Consider the following 21,679-nt stretch of genomic DNA (forward strand, 5'->3'; position numbering starts at 1 on the left):
AAGACATCTGAATATTATATTGGACTGCAAATTAATCAAGAGAGGAGGGAGATTTGGTCTAAAAAAGAATCTTTTAAAATCCTTCAAAGATTTCTATATAATTTGCCTCTTAGTCTACTAGAAGTCTTATATTTGGATTTTAAATTGCTTAAAATATAACTCATTTAAAAAACCAATGTAAAATACAGTATGCAAAAAATTCTACATACATTATAGAATAACAGGGAAGGTCTTTCATTATTTAAAATTCTCCTTTATCATGAACAGACCAACAATCCAATCCCCACCTTAAATTTCTACATGAACTCTTATAATTGGGGGGAATGGATAAAGTTGACTATAAATTTTGTAAGATTACTTTTAAGAAGACTTACTTTTAAAATTCTGTAGGGTTTATGAGATCACTTAAGAAGACTGTCAAGCTAAGTGCTCCTGACTCCAAATGCACCTGACACAGGCAAACGCAAATGGTGTAAGGCAGGATTTAAAAACCAGCAGGTCTCCATTTCCTTATTCTTTCATTAGTCACAGCTAAGATGTGAACCGATTTTCTTAGTAAAAGATTACTATAACTTCTGTGCTTTACGGAACAAAAGCTATCACAATATAAAGTTAATCATATACATAAAACAGACACTCAGTGACCCGTTAACAATACTGCAATGAACATGGGGATTAAACCAGTGCCCACGTACACTGTCATCTGAACAGCTGCACACGCGAGCACAGGAGCCAGAGGAGACTGCACGCACTGGCAGTGCCTGTGCCCAGGGGCTGCCCCCACTCCCTTTTGGGGAACACTGGCATTTTCTAATTTTTTTTACAATAAACGTTTGTTGTAAGGCAGTATCTATGAGCCTCAGCTGAGATTAATCTCGGAAATGAATTACCTGACTCAAAGTTGGGATGGAACTTGTCTGAGAAGTGGTTTGAGGTATGGGACCATTCATCTGTAAAATTGAAAACACCAAACACATCAATACAATGTAAAGAAAAACATTTTCAAACCACAACAATTTAGCAAAACAAAACCAAGAAAAGCACATTGTTACATGACAAATTCAGTGAGATATTCAGAATGATGCAGGAGCCTTAAAATTGAAACATTTTGAAATTCTGACTGAACATCGTAAGCAAAATTCCTTGAAAAATTAAGAAAACCTATATTTCCCAATGCCATTTAGAAACTTTAAATATTAATGCTTGACATGATAAAATCTTACAATAAACAAAGGCAGTCAAAATTAAAAATCTATATTATAATTCTAATTAATCCTTCAAACAAATATCACTACAGTGGCTATGTTATTAAAGTATTTATAAATCACTACATTTTTCTTGGTGATTTTTAAATCTAGACCTTTATGTATTCAAAGCTGAAAATGCCATTTGTTTTCTCTCTCACCTAGAAACTTATCATTTCCTCTACGAAGCAACTCCTAAGTGTGCTGAGAATATCACACCTCTGTTTAAGTCATGAGACACGCCAGCGCTCCTGTTCTGACTTCCTTACTAAACCCGACGCAGAACCCGCATGGAAGGGGAGAAAGCGCGCCAGGCCAACCCTGGCCTCGGAGACACACTCACCAGATGAGCACTGTCCTTCCCTTCCTGGACTCGCTGGCCCTGCGGTTCAGCCACGACCTTAGCGTCCTGATCAGAAGTCATGGGCTGTTTGCTTTGTGGCCCCACTGGGAGAATGTTAACCGTAGGAGGCTGTAAAACAACAAAAATAGTAAAATCAGTAACTGGAAGTGCAGAGTGTAACTGATCCTAATACAAAATTACTAATCAGTCTTAAAATCCTCAAGTTTCCAGGACAAGGGTTTAACCCCTCTGGAGTCCACACAGTTTAAAGACATCTCCCCATAACTTCCACCTTACTCACCCAAGAAATATTTATTTTTTAATAAGCTTCTTCTTCACACTAATTTGGTAACCACAATAATATCCTAAGACTTAGAAGCCAAACGTTAACACGTACAAACCCACTCACATCCAGAAACTCATTTTTTAAAAATACGAAGTTATGAAATTAATAGAACTCCAACTGGGGATTGATGAGTCCCAAATTTATATATATATCATTTCTGACTGACTCCATTAATTTTATTTTGTTCCAGGAAACGGTTGTTAGAAGAAATAGTAATAGTTTAAAAGGAATCCCTTCACAATCCTGAACCAAAGAAAGCAAAAGCCACCTTGATACAGGGCACAAGTATGGCAAGCAGCCTGTACACACGCTGACTCAAGGGCAGACACTGAACTTCGCACACGGTGCTCATCTCATTTCCCCAAGTGCCTATGAAGCGACTTGGGCTCAGAGGGTCACGGTTTTTGCGATTCGGTATTAGGAGCAGGATTCTAAGACGTCTGTCTAGGTCTGGCTTCAGGGCTTCCCTCCTTTCACTGAAAGCTACACTGCTTCACAAGACAAAGAAGTAGATTTAGCCCAGGTATCTTTCCAGGCTCTTCTGAAAACACATAGTATCCAAGTGCCAAATAAGGAAACCTGAAAGCTAACGGTTTTGGTCTCACTTGGTAATCATGTGGGTTTTTAGTTTTTAAAAACTCCCTATTCTCAATAATCTGCTTATGATAAATTCTTAAAACCATTTATAATGGAGTAATATGATCAAAGGTGATCTCATTCTGTTGCCAAATGTATCATCAATCAAAGCACAAAGTCACTTAAATGCTGTAAGACAAGTATAGAACTGTAAACAACAATGGAGAAAAAAATGCCTGAAACAAATAAAATCAGTTTCACAGAGATCAATGTTTTCCACAGTGTAGAATGAATGGCAAATACATTCAACTGTAATAATCTGTAATGGGCTAAACTGTAAAAACTGATTATCAATTCTTACAAAACCATCAAATCCAGAAAACAAAGATGTAAAACTGGCACCCAGACTGACGAGTCACAGAAGGCAGTGTAGATGCTTTTACCACTATTAACTTCTGATTTTTAAGATTATCAAAAAAAAAAAAAAAAAAAAAAGTTTGGTTGAAAACCAGATATGATAGCCAAAAGGGAGAAAAATCAGCCACAAGAGTCCTTCACTTACACACACTACTCATTTCCCAGACAGTGAGAAATCACGCACCTCGTCATGGGAAGAGCACCACCACCAGACAGGAAGCAGCCTCGCAGCACAAACGACAAACCCAGGATGTGATCTCAGGACAGACGGCAGCAAACGTGAGCACAGAGCAATGCCACCCGGCTCTGTGATGTCAGCACCTCACGGACAAGAAGCCTGGCTTCTTCAACACAAAAGGACGCAAGACACACACATGGCCAAATTCTGGCTCTGTTCTGTTCATACGGCTTTATCTGACTCCAATACACTGAAACAAGACAATCAGCGAAGTAATAGCAACAGGGTATTTGGTGGTATTAAACAACACCTGTATTTTCTTAGGTATGAAAATGATGTGGTTATGTTCAATAAAAAAAAGAGACTATCTACCTTTTAGAGATGCACACTGAAACATCTACAGGGGCAACAACACTATGTCTGGGATTTCCCCCGACTACGTGGGGCAGAGACATGGGGGCTCACAACTGTTCCTCCTGGGAGAGGGTCCGGAGGTTCCCAAGACGATCCTGCCACCTTGTGTATGTGTGAAATGTCCCATAATAAAAGGTTAAAAAGGCAGCACGGCTGTCTCTCAGCACAATGGAACTGTGTCCTGATCTGACCCATGCATCCTACCCCTAAAAAAGTAACCTTTACATCACATCACACCACACCACATCTCTTAATTACTGACCACACACACACACACACACACACACACACTTTAAAAGTCCTACAGCCGGAAAGGTTGCCAACACAAGGGGTTGCTTTCTGTTGTGGAGGATGAGGAGATACTCACCTCATTAAGCAAGCAGTACAAAGACACAAAGTATCACAATTAGACTTTATCTGAATGTCTGAATCTAAAATGAGACTGAGAGCATGATGACACAAGTACCGAAAACAGTTTCAACAAATAACAAAATAACTTTTTCATTATTGTTAAAGAAACCAAAACTACTTTAAGACTTAAAACTGAACAAACTATTGCATGGCCAAAAAGTAGGTCTCTAGGGTGTGAAGAGAAACACACAGAGGACAGACCTACCATCAAAGCAGAGTCCTTAGTGGCTTAAGGCCTGGTAACTGACAACCTAATAGTGTTCAGAGGCAGGCTTCACAAAGCCGTCATGAACTGGGCAAAAGCAGTCATCTTCCCGACCTGATTTCATCTCTCTCCATGTGAAAAAGCAGAGAAACGAAATCAGAGAGCACTCCCTCCTACCTAGTGGTCTCTCTGCCGGCAGTACACCATTAATCTCATCTGTCAAAACTATGCCTAGAAGTTCTATTAATCTTATTAAATATCTGGGAGAGTGTAGTTCTCCTAGTTCTGTTCGTAAACAATTATCACACATACCAGAAATGTTTGTTTCATAATTAAACATTCAGGTCTTTTTGGACACTCAAAGCAACCCTTAAAATAATAAATCAACCTCAAATAAACTTAACTGTTCACCAAGTTGGTGGCATACATATCCAGAGAGTTAGTCTAAGTGATTTTAAAACAGTATTTGCATACAGAAATCCTAAAAATTCACCAAGAAATCTTGAAATGCACTCAGTAGACGTGCTCTTGGGGTAAGTGTTGGTATTATTTTGAAACTACTTTACATATTATACACACACATACACACACTATAATAGGACAGAGTAAGAATTACATTAATATTACATACTCAGATTTGCAGCATAAAAGGAGATACAAACATAAAATCAAATAAGCTGAGTAAGATCTATATGATCTTTTTTAAAAACTGAAAATGTTAACTTTTTAAACTACAGTTGACCCTCGAACAACATGGGTTTAAACTGTGTGGGTCCACTTATACGCAGATATTCTCAATAAAAACCTTCTACTGAACTACAGGACCCGCAGCTGGCTAATCCACAGACGTGGAACTGGGGAGATGGGGGGCTGAATGTGAAGTTATATGTGGATTTTTGACTGCGTGGGTGTCGGTGCCCCTGACCACTGCGCTGTTCAAGAGTCAACTGTGTACATTCTCTCTGGCTTTTACTAGTTTCTCCACTTCTGTCCCCTTTCTACTCCAGGACCCAATCTCGCGGTCACTTCTCTCTAGCCTCCTCCAACTGTGACAGCTCCTCATCCTTGCTCATCTTTCATTTACTTTCCGAGACTGCCGGTTAGTTATGTTGCAGAGTGCTGCTCATTTGAGATAGACCTGGAACACATTTTCATGAAAACGAGGAAGCTATCGAAGACGCCTGTCAGCACGTGACAGGAGCAACAAGGAAGGAAGGGACGGGGTCCTGACGGCCAAAGTCAACAACATGAGGGGCACAAAGAATGAATGGGATACAAACACACAGAAATCCATGACGGTCCAAGCACCACTGCCACACCGGGCACCCCAGAGGCAGGTATGATATCCACTCTTTTCCTGAAGATTTGCACAGGGAAACAAGCCTCAGCCTGCCTTCCCTCGACTATTCTGGCATAACCATCAGGACACATTGTTCACTATACAGGAACCACAATTAAAAGCTGAGTCAACGACAGAATTAGAAAATCAAGGTGTTGCAACATCTAATGAAATGACAAAGGTAATGATAACTGATGTTGCTGAAAATAGAGGAAGAGCTGACAGGGAGCTTTATAATGCCTGGATCGGACAGACGGCGGCTACTTTTCAATCTTATCTGCAACTACTCAGTAAGTATCACGCTTCTTAATGAGACCAAGAGCATCATCTATGAAGTATTTTTGTCTAAAAACCCCAACAAACCTGCATTTAATCAAACCTCTAGATTCAATTTCCAATTTAAAGAAAACTCAGGGACAAAAAAATGTGTCAAATAATGCCAACAAAAAGCCAGCAGCTAAACTCGAGATGTGGGGCATTCTACACACAGACCCTCATTTCTACAGCAAACCTAAGACATGAAAAATACGGAGATTTTTATTGCTACACAATGCAAAAGCTTTAACCAAAATAACCTTATGTAATTTGAGAACTGTATCTGGATCTCGATTCAAATAAATTAAGTCTAAAATGACATTACTGACAGGAAAACTTGAATGTTGCCTAGGTGATAAGAGGTATTACAGGACGATGCTTAACTCGGTTGAGTGCAGTCAAGGTGCTGTGCCTGTTTATTTTTAAATGTCTTATTTGTAAAAGATACAAACTAAAAGACTACAGGTGAAATTGTACATCTGGAATTTGCTTTAAAATATGCCAATAGCTTTTTTGGGTAAGTTTAAGGGAAGAGAAGCAGCAATACAAGAGTGCGGCAGGCGGACAGGCGCCGTGCACTGAGGGCCGCCGCACTGCCCTTTCTGCTCTGTGGTTACAACGTCCAGAATAAAAGTTAAAAAGAAAACTTCAACTGGGATAGTCTCCGTACGCACCTGAAAGTTGCCACACACTTACTTCTATTTAAAATCTGTGCTAATGAAGCAACACAGCAGTGTGTAAACCATTTGTGAACAGTGTCAGCTGCAGCCCCCAAAAGGGGAAACAGAAACAATTAACTACAAGAAAGCAAAAACAACGCAATACATCACAACTGTTCATAACACTCACAAAGGCAACATGGACTGAAGAGGAGCAGGCTACAGAACTACAGGCTGCTACATGTACTAGTTACAACTATGCTCTTAAAATACACATAACTCTGTGAATATTTAAAAACAAAACAAGAGGAAGTATTCAGATGACTGAACAGTGTGTGACCGAGCACTGCAACTCGGGGATAGTGTTCTACTTTGTTTCACAATTTTTGGAATAACTCATTTGTATAATCACACGTACTCCACAGGCCTCATCAGCCTGCTGACTCCACATTCACCAAACCGCCACCGAATCCTTCAGGGCGGAGAGGAGTCTCTCCAGCAGGGTGAGCAGGTACTGACCCAGCAATCTGTCCACACAGCTAATGAAACTGCCATTCAGTCACCATGTCATCTCGAGAAACCGCATGGTCAGGCTTGTCCTTTGAGACGGTCTCAAAGTGTGGTCTGGGCTCCATCAGGCGTCCCAGAGGCCCTACCTGGGGCCACGAGGTGGACACAATGAATGCTGACCCTTACTCTCTCCTCACAGATGTGCAATGGAGTGCTGGTGCATGATCAAAGTTCAAGGTTACAGGAAAAGACTATCAAAACTTCCTCACTCTTCTGACCACACATATGTGCGAGGCCAAGTTTCCCTCTTGCACTTCAACCACAGTAATACATCACTAACAGAGCAAGTGCAGAAGCAGATGAGATGCCAGCTGAGATTCTATTAAATCAGACGCTAAGGAGATTTACAAAAATATAAAACAATGCCACTTTCCTCATTAAATTACTTTTTGTTTTTGGAAAAGACTGCTATTTTTTCACAGGAGATGTTATTTATATTACATGTAATGGGTTTGCTGTTATTATTAAAGAAAAGTATTTTTAATTTTTAAGTCTTAACTTTTAATACAAATATAGATAGAAATAAGCCATATGAACAAAAGTTCTTAGGAATCTGCAATGTTGATGGCCAACACTCTCCCCAAGTTGATCGACAGAAGCAGCAATGCACTCCCTATCAAAAATCTCATCTGCCTTTTTTTGCAAAAATGGATGAACTGATCCTAAAATTCCTATGGAAATGTAAGAGATCCACAGTAGCCAAAACACTCCTGGAAAGAACAAAGTTGAAGGATGGACACTTCAGAACTTCAGATTTCAGAGCTTACCACAAAGCTACAGCAATCAAGACAGTGCGGTGCTGACCAAAAGACAGACACACAGACCGACGGAACAGAAATGGGAATCCACGGTCAGCTGGTTCTCGAAGGGTGTCGAGAGCATCCAATGGGGCAAAAAAACTCCTTTCAGCAAATGGTGCTGAACAGCCACATGCAAAACTCGCTCCACATGTAAAAATTAACTCCAAATGGGTCACACACCTCAATGGAAGGGCTAAAACTGTAAAACTCAGACGAAAACACAGGAGTAACTCCTCGTGAGCTTTGACGAGGCAATGGTATCTTAGGACACCAAAAGCACAAGCAAAAACAAAAAATAAATTGGTGTTCATCAAAATTTAAAACTTTTGTGGCTCAAAGCACACCATCAAGAAAGTGAAAAGATTAATATGCGGAATGGGAGAAAATATTTGCAAATTACCTGATAAGGGACATACATCTAGAATAAAGAATTCCTAAAACACAGTGGAACAACAACAAAAAAACAACGGGGGGCACAAAGAGATTGAACTGGCATTTCCCCAAAGACATACAAACAGCCAGCAGGCAGGGGAAAGACGCTCAGCATCAACACTCACTCATCAGGGAAACGCCAATCAAGGCATGAGCCACCACTTCACGCTCAGCAGGATGGCCACATTGCTGCTGCGGACAGTAACAAGTGCTGGCGGGAAAACATAAATGGGACTCTCCCTGCACTGCTGGTGCAGATGTAGCATGGCACAGCCACGCGGTAAACAGCCTCAGGATGCGTTACCGTATGACTCAGCAACTCCAGTCCCAGGTCACGCCCCAGAGAACTGCACACACACATCCCCACCAAAGCTTAGACATAAGTATTCATAGCAGACGATATTTATAACAGCCCCTAAGTGGAAACAGCCCAAACAGTAAGCTGTTAGAGGTCAAGAGCCTCATTTTCATACTCGTGCCTGACACACCTCAGCGGATTTTCAAATCGCAGTGACAAAATCACAGTTTGAGAATTTGATAATTTCTAAAATAGTCAAAAGAAAGACATTCTCCCAAACAGCATGAAATTATTTCTCTTGGTATAAAGAGGTGATGTGGAAACATGGATGGTTTGTCTATGGATCAGAAATCTAGAGAGGGAAAGAGTCAGCACTCGGGTCTCTGCTGCGCAAGTAGTCTACGTGCTTTACGTGGTACTAAGTCAACCTCAGTTCTGTTAGTTAGGTCTCCTGCCCACCCAGCAGGCTGGGAAACCGAGTTCAGAGGACACTGAGTCAAGGCCACAGTAAGCCCAGTGAGCTGGACCACATGCACATGCAAATTCTGCTATTCAACGCCACGTGCTTGAAGGGAGCTTCAGCGGTACAGGCAACTCACCCTATTAGTCACGCCAGCTGGCAGACGCCCCCTGGGACACAACCCAAGAAGTACCTACCTTTGTTTCCTTCCTTGGTCTTTGTTCCTCTCCCCTTTGATAATATTTATTTTGCACCAATGTGCAGATTATGATTTGGGCATTAAAAAAAAATCACAGTGCTTAAATATAAGCCAAATATTTCATCTTTCTTCACAACAGAAACAGTGATCTGACTCAGTGTCAGAATAAACACTTGTGGTGTGTAGAGATGATACACTGCATTTTGCTGGGGAATTTTCAACTGTACAGATAATTTCTGCCTTATGAGTTTACCCTTAAAACATATACATTTCACATAAGGTGAGATTCCACTGTATGATTACCAAACACAAAGCCTCTTTTCTGAATCTAAAAGCACTATCCTGAAGTAAGGAACTCTGGACAAAGTGCTCCCCTCCCCCTTGCTCTGTACTCAAACCTTTCAATACTTCTGGGCCTTTCTTTGCATCCTATTCTTGGGGACTGCGATGCCCCTCCCTCTTGAAGACAGCCTTCCAACGGCCCTTCACTCTTCTCCTTCCTTCATGCTCCACAGCATCACTGCTCTTTACAGCAATGACCATGTAAGCCTCTCCCCTACTGTCCTGAGTTTCTCTACTATCCCAAGTATCCACGTGTTTCTTCTCATGTATCAGACACAACAGAAATACATATTCCAGAAATGGTATGTTACAACTACCCCAGGGCTCCCTTTGTCAGTAACACTCAAATCCATGTGGTTTCATCACCCTCCTGTCTACGTATTCTTTCTGCATTTGCATCCATATATGCTAAGTTCTCTTCGAACACTGCCTGTGATTAGGAATGATGGGTTAAGGAACAGAGCATGAGCAAAGGAGATGGACAGTGTAAGATGCTATCAGACAGACGTGTGTTCTAAGAACTCCAGCATAACCACTGGGATCATTTTATGCCCCTGCCCCCCCACAAAAAAACCAGTAAATATCCAACTAGAAAAGTAAACAGTTTTACCTAAACATGGGAACTGGGCTATTAATAACTCCAGAGATTGTCTTAAGTAGTATATGATCGCCTCTGAAAATCAATTAGAAAAGTCAAATTTTGTTACTTTCAATGTCTAAACATACTTTGTAGAAAGAGATTTTACCACCAGATTTTGAAACTAAATAAACTCATTAGAAAAGACAAAAATAGTCAAATCTAATCATTAAAGCACAATCACAGCACTTGGGACTGGAAGGACATATGTAAATGACAGTAACTTTGTTTTATGAACTCAATATGCCCAACTCTAACAGAGAGGTATGGGAAAATAAAACACCACAATGGGATCACAGCTCCTCACTTATCTGCCCCGCGCTGCTGGCTGGGTTGTACTGTTCATCTCGCAGCTGTCGGCATCACTCTGCAGTATCTAAAATGCAGTCTCGTGGCAGAATACTTTGCGAGTATTTCAGGGCAGATCAGTTACATACCTACACAGCACCTTGCACAGATGATACACACAGCTAAATTGAGAGGCCTGAATGGCAGGAGTGTCTGCAGCGCACTGGTTTAAGAGTCAGTATCTCTACGACAGTTCATTCTTCCCAAGGAGTCTTCTCACAGTAATGTCACCCAAAGACACTGATGAGCGACAGAAAGCAACCCAATCTCGCCAAGTGTTGTTTAATTACACGTTTAAACTGGCATCCAGTATGGAAACACAGATTCTTAAGCAGATGCTGTCAATTAACGGAGATTAATATTTAAAATTTCCTTTTATATATGTATACCTGTGGTTCTACTGAAAAAGACAACAGTAGGAAAAGGTAACTCTTTTTCATAGTTTGATCTGGTTTGGCTCGTAGGGAGGGTGTAAAATCAGACACAACATGCAAAAACTTATTTCTTAGCCAAACAGGAGTGGAGAAGTATCTACATGAGGAGTATACCCCAAAAGTTACATTTACAATTTTCCCACTATTTGCTTTCAATTTAGAACTTTGATTCCACACAAAAAACCAAAAAGGTCCCTTCCAGCTTTAAAACTTATAATTGGTTTATGATATATTATCTTGCCCTGGAGCAGACAATTATTTGAAAAGATTATTTTGCTAGGATTCTTATTAAAATACAATACAAAACAAAACAGAGAATTTAAGATCATCTCATCAACCCTCTGGCTAGGAGAAAAGTGTTTAATCCAAATCTCTGACAAACTCCAAACAACCAACTCCAATACTTGGTTATAAAGAATCCTAAATAAAATATTTGAAACAAGTAAAGCAATGTGAAGAAGATCAAAAAACCCCATCTCTTGCTCTGCATGTGATAATGGTTGGTTATCCTGTAAACATGCCTGTAAAGTAAGTGCCAAGTAGAGGTAGGGAACCGCATCCTTAGAGATACAGCCTCTCTGCCCTCAAAGCATGATTTCTTGCTCCTATCACGAGCCATTCCTTCTCCAACAGAAGGTCTTCTCCTGAAACAGCCACACACTTTTCCACCCGAGGGAGAAGCAGATGGAAAGTGCAAGCTCTGGAATCCGCGTGTCTCTCTGAAGCGGGGGCAAGGGCCGCGGCCCCCCCCTGCAGCCCGCGCAGGACACGACACAGCACATCTACAACGCTCAACCTACTATGGAAGGAGTAAAACAGATCAAGAGATATTTTTGTTTTAACAAAGAGGTTCAGTTTCATAGCTGAAAAGCCAATGATCCTGAGTCCAGCCTGTTTTGAATGTATTCTGACCTTCATTTGTCTGTCTCCATCTTTTCCTGTGAGAAAGGCTCCCCAGGTGGAAATGCCAGCCCACAGTGCCTGGCCCAGCGAGCAGTCTGCCGTGCTGGGAGCCTGCCCAGGCCCTCCTTGCCCCCGCAGGTCTCTCACTTCCACCCCCAAGTCTTCCCGACCGCTCTGTGAGCCTGCTGCAAGGCACTCTGTCTGAGCCCCTCTCTCCTCAGCCACACACCCACCTTGCTGATGGAAAGCACAATGTATCTACAGCCCAAAGCAGGAGAAAAACACCTCACTGCTGGCTTTTCAGGAGTCATATCACCTTCTGGACAGAGCAGAACTGCCTCATTCAGTATCTTTCATAAATTACTTTTACTTTGGGGAACTGCATGCATGCAGTTTTTTAAAAAACTACACAGCTTTGTTAATTTCATTTTGAACACGTGATCACTATCTTGAAATCACTGTTACTCTCCATACAAATCTTCACTTTCCCACATTTACATGTGAAAACAAAGAATGCCGATGGCCACTGATGGCCACTGGTATACACCACACCACCAACAGTCAGAGTCCAGACCACAAAGGTGTCTTTCAAGAGACCCGGAAGTCCTTTTCAAAACTGAACTCTAGACAGCACGTTTCTTCAACTCTTTTTAAGAAAGTCTCTCTTCATCTCACCCTTCTCATGAATCTTGCATTTCTTCAAGGACTGTCACCATGTTCTATTGTGCTTTCCAATTTATGATCACATGATGACAGTTTCTCAGCTGAAAAGAGTGTAATACTTAAAGAGTAAGATGGAATGGTGGTGAGCAAACTTAGAACTCGACATTTTAAAAGACAGAATGTCAGAGCTGGAGAGCATTCTGGAGCTGCTTCAACCCTGTGCTGCTCAAACTGAGACTTGCTTATTCCCAGGAAGACCCCAAAGAACCAGAGCAAGAGGTGGTAAAATTGCTAAGTCCTGGAACTAGACATAAATGTACAAATCAGGGGGAAAAACTACACCTGATACTGATAGACTATTTTCACTTCTTCACCCTGTAACAGATCAATTTCTTTTAATTTTTTTTGAGGGGGAGGTAATTAGGTTTATTTATTTATTAATTTATTTTTAATGGAGGTACTGGGGATTGAACCCAGGACCTCATGCTTAGCACATGCATAGCATGCTCTCTACCACTGAGCTGTACCCTCCCCCAGACCAATTTCTTAAAGCACTACCAACATGTAGTTCTCAAGTATGTTAAATTAAAAGAAAAGCTTTGCTGTGGGGAAAGGCACTTCTGATCTGCATTAATCAACTAACCAATAAATCAAAACAAAGCAAGAACATTTTAAACGTGTCATGTTTCTCCAAAGGGAGGACAGTAAAGTGCAGCGAGTCGTGGAGAAATTCCACAGGGTCTGCAGAGCTGTGAAGTGGTAAACAGCTGCCTGATACAACCGACGGTTGGGACATACAGGGCAACTTGTCTTCCTCAAGCCCTTACGACAGTCCTACAGTTCACCCCTGAAGTCTTGTTATCTGAACATGCAATTCAGTTTCCTGAAAAATTACAAGCCATTTAACACCTTTATAAATGGTGGTAACACATGCCTCATCTCAAGATCTACGTTAATGTGCATCTATCCCGTCTTGAATTTAGTATTCCTAACAGATACATATATTTCTTAGCACTGTGGTAAAAGGATAATTTTCCATAACAGTTATAATCTTACACAGCTCTTGAAAACCAGACTTCGTAAGTCAAGGCAAGGAACACAAATACAGCCTGAACCTAAGACAATTTTTTAAAGCTTCATGAAAATGAGTGTTTTTCAATCCTGAGAAAGAAGAACAGAGGTGGAGGAATCACGCTCCCCAACTTCAGACTACACTACAAATCTACAGTAATCAGAACAGCATGGTACTGGCACAAAAACAGACACAGATCAATGGAACAGAACAGAGACCAGAAACAAACCCAAGCACGATGTCAACTCATCTACAACAAAGCAGGGAAGAACACACAATGGAGAAAAGACAGTCTCTTCAATAAGTGGTGCTGGGAAAACAGGACAGCCACCTGCCAAAGAATGAAATTAGAACATTCTCTAACAACCCATACAAAAAAAAATTCAAAGTGGATTCAAGACCTAAGTATAAGACTGAATACTATAAAACTAGAGGAAAACATAGGCAGAACATGCGCCAGTATAAATCACAGCAAAAGCAAAAACTAACAAATGGGGCCTAATTAAACCTAAACACGTCTGCACAGCAAAGGAAACCAGCAACAAAATTAAAAGACAACCTATTAAGTGGGAAAAATATTTGCAAATGATAATATAGGCCGATCCAACTAATGAATACAGTAATAAAGAAGCGGACTCACAGATGCAGGGAACAAACTAGTGGTTACCAGTGGGGAGAGGCACGAACTACCGGGTGTAAGACGGGCCCAAGGATGGACTGTCCTACACAGGGAATACAGTCAGTATTTTGTAATAACTGTAAATGGAAAGTAGCTTTTAAAAATTGTATTTAAAATAAGAAAGTGAATGAATTTTTCTCAGCAGTTTCTACAACAAAGGAGGTCTGGAGGGAAAAACCACCTGTTCATTGGAGGAGCATGGGTCTTTACCTTATGGTCTGGGTCCCATTCCCTCCTCTTTTCCTTTTCTCCAACCTCTTCCCCCATCACTGTTGCTGTCTCCAAAGACACTGCAAGGGAGGGAGTCTGGAGGAGAGAAAAGGACAGAGAAGCACAAAACCACGGGCTGGGGGCTTCTGGGCAGGGTGCTGCCTCTCCAAGGTCACTGCTTCTCCCAGGACGGCTGTTGCCCACGCCCACTGATGCTAGATGGACCAGGTGCTCCCTTCCTCGCCTCCTTGCTTTTCCACTGCTCCTCTTACCTTCCCTGGATGCGCTTCCTCCCCACTAAGCACAGTAAAAGCCCTCTCCTCCCACATGACTGTAACTAACTGCAAAAGTATGAGAGACAATTCTAACACCAGATCCCTGAATCCTGAACCATTTTAACTTGTATATATTCATCACCTGGGCCTTTTTCTCAGACTGAGTCAATCTATTAGACGTTCTTTTCTTTCCTTCTCACCTAAACCAAATCCTAATGAATCACCTAAGACTTTCACTTTCTTTCTTTAAAGTGCAACTTAGATACTTAAAAAATAATCTGGAAAAAAAATCTGAACGGCACAATGCTTCTAGAATGATTATTCCCCAATTTTTAACAGTTGTCCTATCCATCTACCTAATTCAATAGCAGTTTCCTTGGCGATTTGTTTTTATTGAGACACTCCAAAGTTTTCAGGTTAGTTTTCCTATGAGTAACTGTTTTTGCACTATTTTTATCAGTTTGCATTAGTTAAATCATGTAACTGCACTAGTAAGTACAACTGCCCTGAACAAGCTGGGGGGAAAACTGAACTGGCTTCTGTAAGTAAACAAGTCAACTGGAAGGAAGACAGAGAAAGAGCAAAGAGAGCCCGGCCCAGCACTCTGCTGCCCACAGGTAGCTGGTTTCACCAGGTGCGTCACCCCTGCTGTCAGGGGCTCAGCTTTTCACGGCTTCAGTCAACAGCAATGCTAACTCTCAGTGCATCTAAGCAAATATCTGGTGAATGTTTTCTGACCTACAAACTCCTCAAAATCAACTGTTTAAAGATCCCCCCACAAAAAAAAACAAAAAAAAAAACTGACAATCCTTTGACCTCCAGGAAAGACAGTAGTGTATCATCTACCCAGCTGCCCAAACCAGAAACCTGCAAACACATTTTTAACCCCTTCCTCTCAAATAAGCTTGGACCTCATCATGTCTACTGTCACTAAACTGTTTCAATAACCATCATCTCTGAACTGAATTACCACCCCAACCCCACCACCCCTTCCGCAGAATGACCTTGTCTCCCACCCCTCGGCTCATACCTCTGACGCCAAGCACTCAGGACACCCGGGACACTGACAAGCAAGGCCAGCTGAAATGTCACACCCCATCCTCTCACCAAAATATGGGTCGCAAACACACAGCGACACAACCATGTCGAATGAGTCCCGTCTCTCCAACACAGGGAGGGCAGGAAAAAGTCCACCTGCTCGAATGCCGTACTCCTGATACAGTACCCAGCCCCACAGAGAGGAATCTGTGTTCAGTCATTTTCTCTCTCATGCAGTAAGCACGGGGGAAGAAATTCCTAGTGTTTAAAACACAAAGCTCAGGAAGTGAGATGACTCCCAGTGAAAGCTGCTGCTGTTCCAAATAATGTGCTAATGTGGAAACGCAGTATTTTTAGGTTAGGGTAAAACTACTTTGAGTTCACTTTCATTTTATTTTCGATAGTCTCTAGATTTTGTATATGCATCTGTGTGTGTGTACGTGTATGTGTGCACCTGCGGTCTGAACATACAGAACAGTCAAATACAAACTGACGCTGACAGTAAAAAAAATAACATTTAACTATCAAAAGAACAACTCACAGAAGAAGTGCCAAAGTGACAAACAAGGAAAACGATTTGTACTGAAGGTGGAGGACAAAGATCCTTTTAAAAACATGTTTAAAGTTTTGAGTCCTTTCATGGGAAAGATGAGCATACACTAGAAGCATTTAACATTGACTCAGGAGTTCAAGGACCCCCAGGTCTGCCTATGATCAGATCGTCAGGCTGGGAGTCTGAGGAAGAAGTTAGGGCCGGGCTTGAGGCAGCGCTGCAGGAACCCCAGTGCCCCACTCCGAGGGGGTGATGCTGGCTACTCCCATTTTACTGGCTCCACCGAGCACTTTTAGGGCGTGTCAGCACAGAGCACATGCTCCAACAAGTGCAGGCATGACCCCAGCCTCAGGGAGCTATGAAATACAGAGATCTCTGTTTTCCAAAGTTCGTGTTACACCGACTCACTTTAGGCCTACGTTAGTACCTGTTGTCGCTAACCAAGAGATCTGAAGGGGATTTATGCTTCTGTGAAAATCAAAACGGCTTTCAGCCTTTGTTTTGCCGTAAAGTTCCAGAGACAGTACTCACCTGAGCAGTGCGAGCGCCCGCCCAGCTTCCTCCCCAGAAACACACTCAGATCTCAGCATCCAGCTGCCAAGGCCCTGAACATGTCCATGAGCACCTGTGCTTTAGCTCCATGTGTTCTGTGCCTCCCTTACCAAGATGTGTCCGAAGGTAATTTCTTTTCGCTTTACACCATGTTGGCTTCCGGAAGGTTGCTCAGGAGGGGAGTCTACACCACACTGTACTCACCGACAAGCACACTCTAACCATAATCCTCAAATGCTAGGTGTGCCAACTGAACACGCTTCCATGTTCTCCAAAATGACTGCAAATCAGTCAATACTAAAATACACTGGGTACCTGCTAATATGAAGTGTTCCTTGCAAAAGCGATACATTTGAAAAAAGAATTTGTTCCACAGTTATGAACTCAAAAACGTATACTACTTTGGATAATCTTTCAGTGTGATATTCCAAAGGGTGTGTATCCTAGGCATAACCCCATCTCCATTTGACAAGTAACTGGATCACAACTCCTAGGCCATTGGGATTATAGTTCAACAGATGATGCAACTAGCAACAGCACCATCAAAGTTCCAAGCAAATGCTCGGACTCTGAATCAGCACCAACAATTCCGAATCACAGCTCAGCAAAGCAAAAGAACTTCTCTCAGTCTTGTGCTGGGGGCTGCCCGTGACCTCAGGAATCATCACTACAGAACTGCTATTAAAGCTTTCTAGTTAAAGCCAGCACTTCTGATGCTTACCTATGCTGTGTGTGTGGTCCCCAAATCTATCAGGCTACTAGACCTAAGACACCTACGCTTTCCAGGAATCGGGCACCATTTGCAATGGACTTGGAAGCAGGAAGTTAGATCTCATTTTCTGCTCCTCTGTCATTGTGTGACGTATGGCAACTGTCTCCAGGGTGCAGTTTCCCAAACAGTAAAACAGGTGTTCCAAGGAGCAAGTAAAAAGGGGTGGGGGGAGCAAGGGTTCTGGGTCATCTGAATTATAAGCCAGATACACCATTGAGGATGGAAACTGTTACAACCTGCACCCCTTCCTCACATTCTGTAGGAAAGCTGCAGGCTGTTAAAAGTCTGACATCATCGCAAGCACAGCACAGACAAGAAAGAATGGTCGCTGGAAGGCCGAGAGAGGCAGGTCAGTGCTCAGGGCAAGTCACCTTCTCTGGAGTCTGAGCTCCTCTTCACACAAAGGTGGTGGCCATGAACGGAGGTCCCAGAGCTTCCACAGCCTGGAGGCAGAGCCCCATACCAGCACAGGTTTAAGGAGCTCTGAGTGCTTTAGGAAGGAAACCACTGAATTTAAATGAACTTCACGTAGACTATCTCTCAAAGACGAGTCTAAATACATGATACAAACTGGAAGACCTGTTAGTGCTTTCCTAAATGGATTAAAGCTAACAGGGTAAACTATCTGAAGAGACAACAAAACTTAATTTTCCTGGAATAGATGTTAATTCAATGTTTTAAAAAGTACAGTTTACTTTAATGGTTATTTTAAGAATCTGCTTTAAAAAACAATAAAATGCTGACTTAAAATTCAATAGCATACATAAAGTTAACACTTTCACCAACTTCAATTTTTCTTTTGAAATTCCATTGGTAAGGGTGTAACTCGAAAAGTACCCCACTGAGTTCTATGAACAGGGCTGTGGAACACTTAGCTTAGAGAGGAGACCAAAGGTAGAGTCCTCACTCTGCCAACAACCAACTAGCTGTACTTAACATTATTGACACCCCTGTGGGTTTCAGCTTCTGAGTCTTCAGGGCTCTAAAATCCTCAGACTACAACAGCAACACTACACTTTTCCTGGCAGTTATTTTCAGAAACTAGTTATCAAATCTCAGTTAAATGATGTAGGCCAAAACTCAAAATCTCAGTTCAAAGTGTTCCTTCATTCACACCAAACATTATGATAGTCAAAAAGGATCAAAGGTTCCCCTCCCAGTCTTGCAATTCCTGACAGGTAGCAATGGCACTAATACAACAAAATACTCCATGCAACTGGATTAAGGCTGATTACGTGCACTGCTGATTGTTATTAAATAGTTGGCACACTTATTCTCTGCAGATCATCAGTAAACCTACCTAACCACACTCCACAGACCAAACTGTAAAGCGAAATTAACAGCCCAGTGCCCACTTACAGGATCACCCAGCACAGGAGTCCCTCCTGATCCGCGCTTTGCTCTCCACACTTTTGGTTACCTGTGGTCAACCATGGTCTCAAAACATCAAACGGAAAATCCCAGAAATAGAACAATTTGTAAGTTTTAAATCGCGCGCCCTTCTGGGGAGCATGACTCAACCTCGCACTGTCCCACCCAGGATGTGCATCACCGGGTCGGCATATCCCGTCCACTCCTCACTAGGTGGCTGGCCGGCCGTCAGATCAACTATCACAGCCCACAGTGCTAGAGCTCAAGTCACTATGACTTGCTTAATAACTGCATCCAAGCACAAGAACAGCGATGCTGGCAATTCAGACCACCACAGAGAGGCCATAAAGTGCTTCCTTTAAGTGAAGGGCAAATGTTCTCGACTTAATAAGTGAAAGAAAAGAAATCACATGCTAAGGTTGTTAAGATCTATGGTAAAATGAATCTTCTGTCTGCGAAATTGTGAAAAAGGAAAAAGAAATCCGTGCTAGTTTTCTATCACATCTCAAACTGCAAAAGTCACAGCCACAGTGCTTGATAAGTGATTAGTTAAGAAGGAAAAGGCATTAAATTTATACAGTAAGATATTCTGAGAGACTACATTCACATAACTTTCATTACAAGATATTGTTGTATTTTATCATCAGTTATTGTTCATCTTTCATTGTCTAATTTATAAATTACACTTCTTCATCCTAGGTATGTATGTATAGGAAAAAAAACAGTATATACAGGGGTTTGGTATTATCCACAGTTTCAGGTCACCTCTGGGGGTCTTGGAATGTGTCCCCCACAGATAAGAGGGGACCACTGTAGTACAACTTACGGCACTATGACTTCGGGAAGACATCTGCTCTGTGGCTTTTTACCTTGAGCCATCATCTTCTGATTTCATGAAAAACTGTAACCGAGTTAACAGATTAAAAACAACCACAGAGGTAGGGCGCACGCTTGACCTACATGAGGTCCTGGGTTCAATCCCCAGCGTCTTGGGCAAGGGGGAAAAATTAAAAAGTGAAATAAAATAAAAAATAAAACCAGCACAATGACAATCAAACACACTCTCATCATTCTAAGCTTGAAAAACAGTATGCCAAGAATGTCCATGACTGAAAGCACTGAAGCAGGGTCATTTAGGATCTCCACGCCCTCTTTTGCAGGAAAACATTTCACTGGCGACGGGAGCTTCGCCAGGTCGCAGAGACTTTCAAATCCTCCTGCACTTGTGTTTGCTGATTCCATGTTCTACTTCCGGTCCTTTCAGGATTAGGGTTACCTCTCCTGCACTGAGTCCTGAAAGACAACGATTTCAGAATAAAGGCAAACTCCTCAACATACACAAAGCAATGGGAAGTGCTGTGAAAAACTAAGGGACACTCACACAGACAGCAACTACTGTGACCTGCGTTATTCACCACGTCCTTTGGCCTGCACTGCCTGCCCTTCCCCTCCCGAGACGCGTAAGGTGTGAAGAGAAATACTGCTGACTCCTAGCTACTCATCTGAGCAATGGTCTGGACTACAAGTGACTCGGAACCAGCTTAATGTGATGTAAGTATCACTGGAGATACAGATTATTAATCAAAAAGGAACAGAGACCTTACATTAATGCCAGAAAAGTTTTATCCAAAAGGGTTTTCACACTGAGTTTCTGCACTAAAGGACAACCAGCATACCATCAATTGTTTGAATGTTTTTACCTCCTAAAAATACAAGTCAAGAGAAAATGCTTTTGCCTTCTCAATGTCCAGATTTTTAAAAGGCAACTCTCTCCAGGGACTTCAAGTCTGCTTTTAAAGGTTCCTGGTACCCCTGGCCACAGGAGTTGTGAGAAGCCAGGCAGCAATGGATCACAGCACATCCTATATGCAGTGTGTCTGTGTGTGTACATACACACACACACAGTTGACCCCCGAACAATATAGGCTGGAACTGCACAGGTCCACTTGTACACAGATTTTTTTCAGTATATTATGCACTATAAAGTACTACACAGTACGAGGCTGGCAGAATCCACAGCTATAGAACTGCAGAGACAGTTCAATTATCAACTGCACACAGGGGTTGGCGCCCCTACCCTGGCACTATTCAAGGGTCAATTGGATATGGCAAGTAAAATCTCAACAATGAAATACAGAAGTGTAAGTAACCAACAAAGAGAAATAAAAATAACATTCAGAAAGCACGAAGTCTTTAAAGAACAGGCTTAAAGGTTAGGATTATTTCCAGAAAAAAATACATGAAAAGAGAATGTTTAACATATTCAGAAAGAGGTAATAATCACTGAGGTGACTTGTAAATCTATATCCAATCGTTCACTATGTTTTTAATCCCTATATTTTTGAGCTTTGACAATAAAACAAAGCTTTGTGAAATCCGCAAACAAAATGTTCTCATTTTTCAGAAATGTTTCTAAAAAAGGAATCTGTTAATTAGTCTGCCTTAATAAAAGCTGAAATAACAAATATACTTTAAACAAGTGACAAATGCTAGCAGATTTAAAGCATATTTTAAAAGTATCTTTTAAACACACATGATTATGTGCAAAACAAGTGAAAGGGGTTCTAAGCAAGCTGTCTTCCTTAGACCAGGGCTTGGACTGGTCCACTGCGATAAACAGACAA

The 21,679-nt window shown here is 41.7% G+C and overlaps 1 protein-coding gene across 1 annotated transcript in view; it reads right to left on the reverse strand.

The window, feature by feature from the left end:
* The window catches only part of LARP4B (La ribonucleoprotein 4B), a 68,385-nt gene that overhangs the window by 41,224 nt on the left and 5,482 nt on the right, over positions 1-21,679 (reverse strand). The window contains exons 2-3 of the mRNA XM_032473739.1: positions 1,588-1,716; positions 891-950 (exon numbers count right to left, since the gene is read on the reverse strand). Of these exons, the coding sequence (XP_032329630.1) occupies positions 891-950; positions 1,588-1,668 (141 nt within the window). The 5' untranslated portion in view covers positions 1,669-1,716. The remainder of the gene's footprint in view (positions 1-890; positions 951-1,587; positions 1,717-21,679) is intronic.

Source organism: Camelus ferus, chromosome 35 (assembly GCF_009834535.1).
Source record: "Camelus ferus isolate YT-003-E chromosome 35, BCGSAC_Cfer_1.0, whole genome shotgun sequence".
NCBI classification, from domain to species: Eukaryota; Metazoa; Chordata; class Mammalia; order Artiodactyla; family Camelidae; genus Camelus; species Camelus ferus.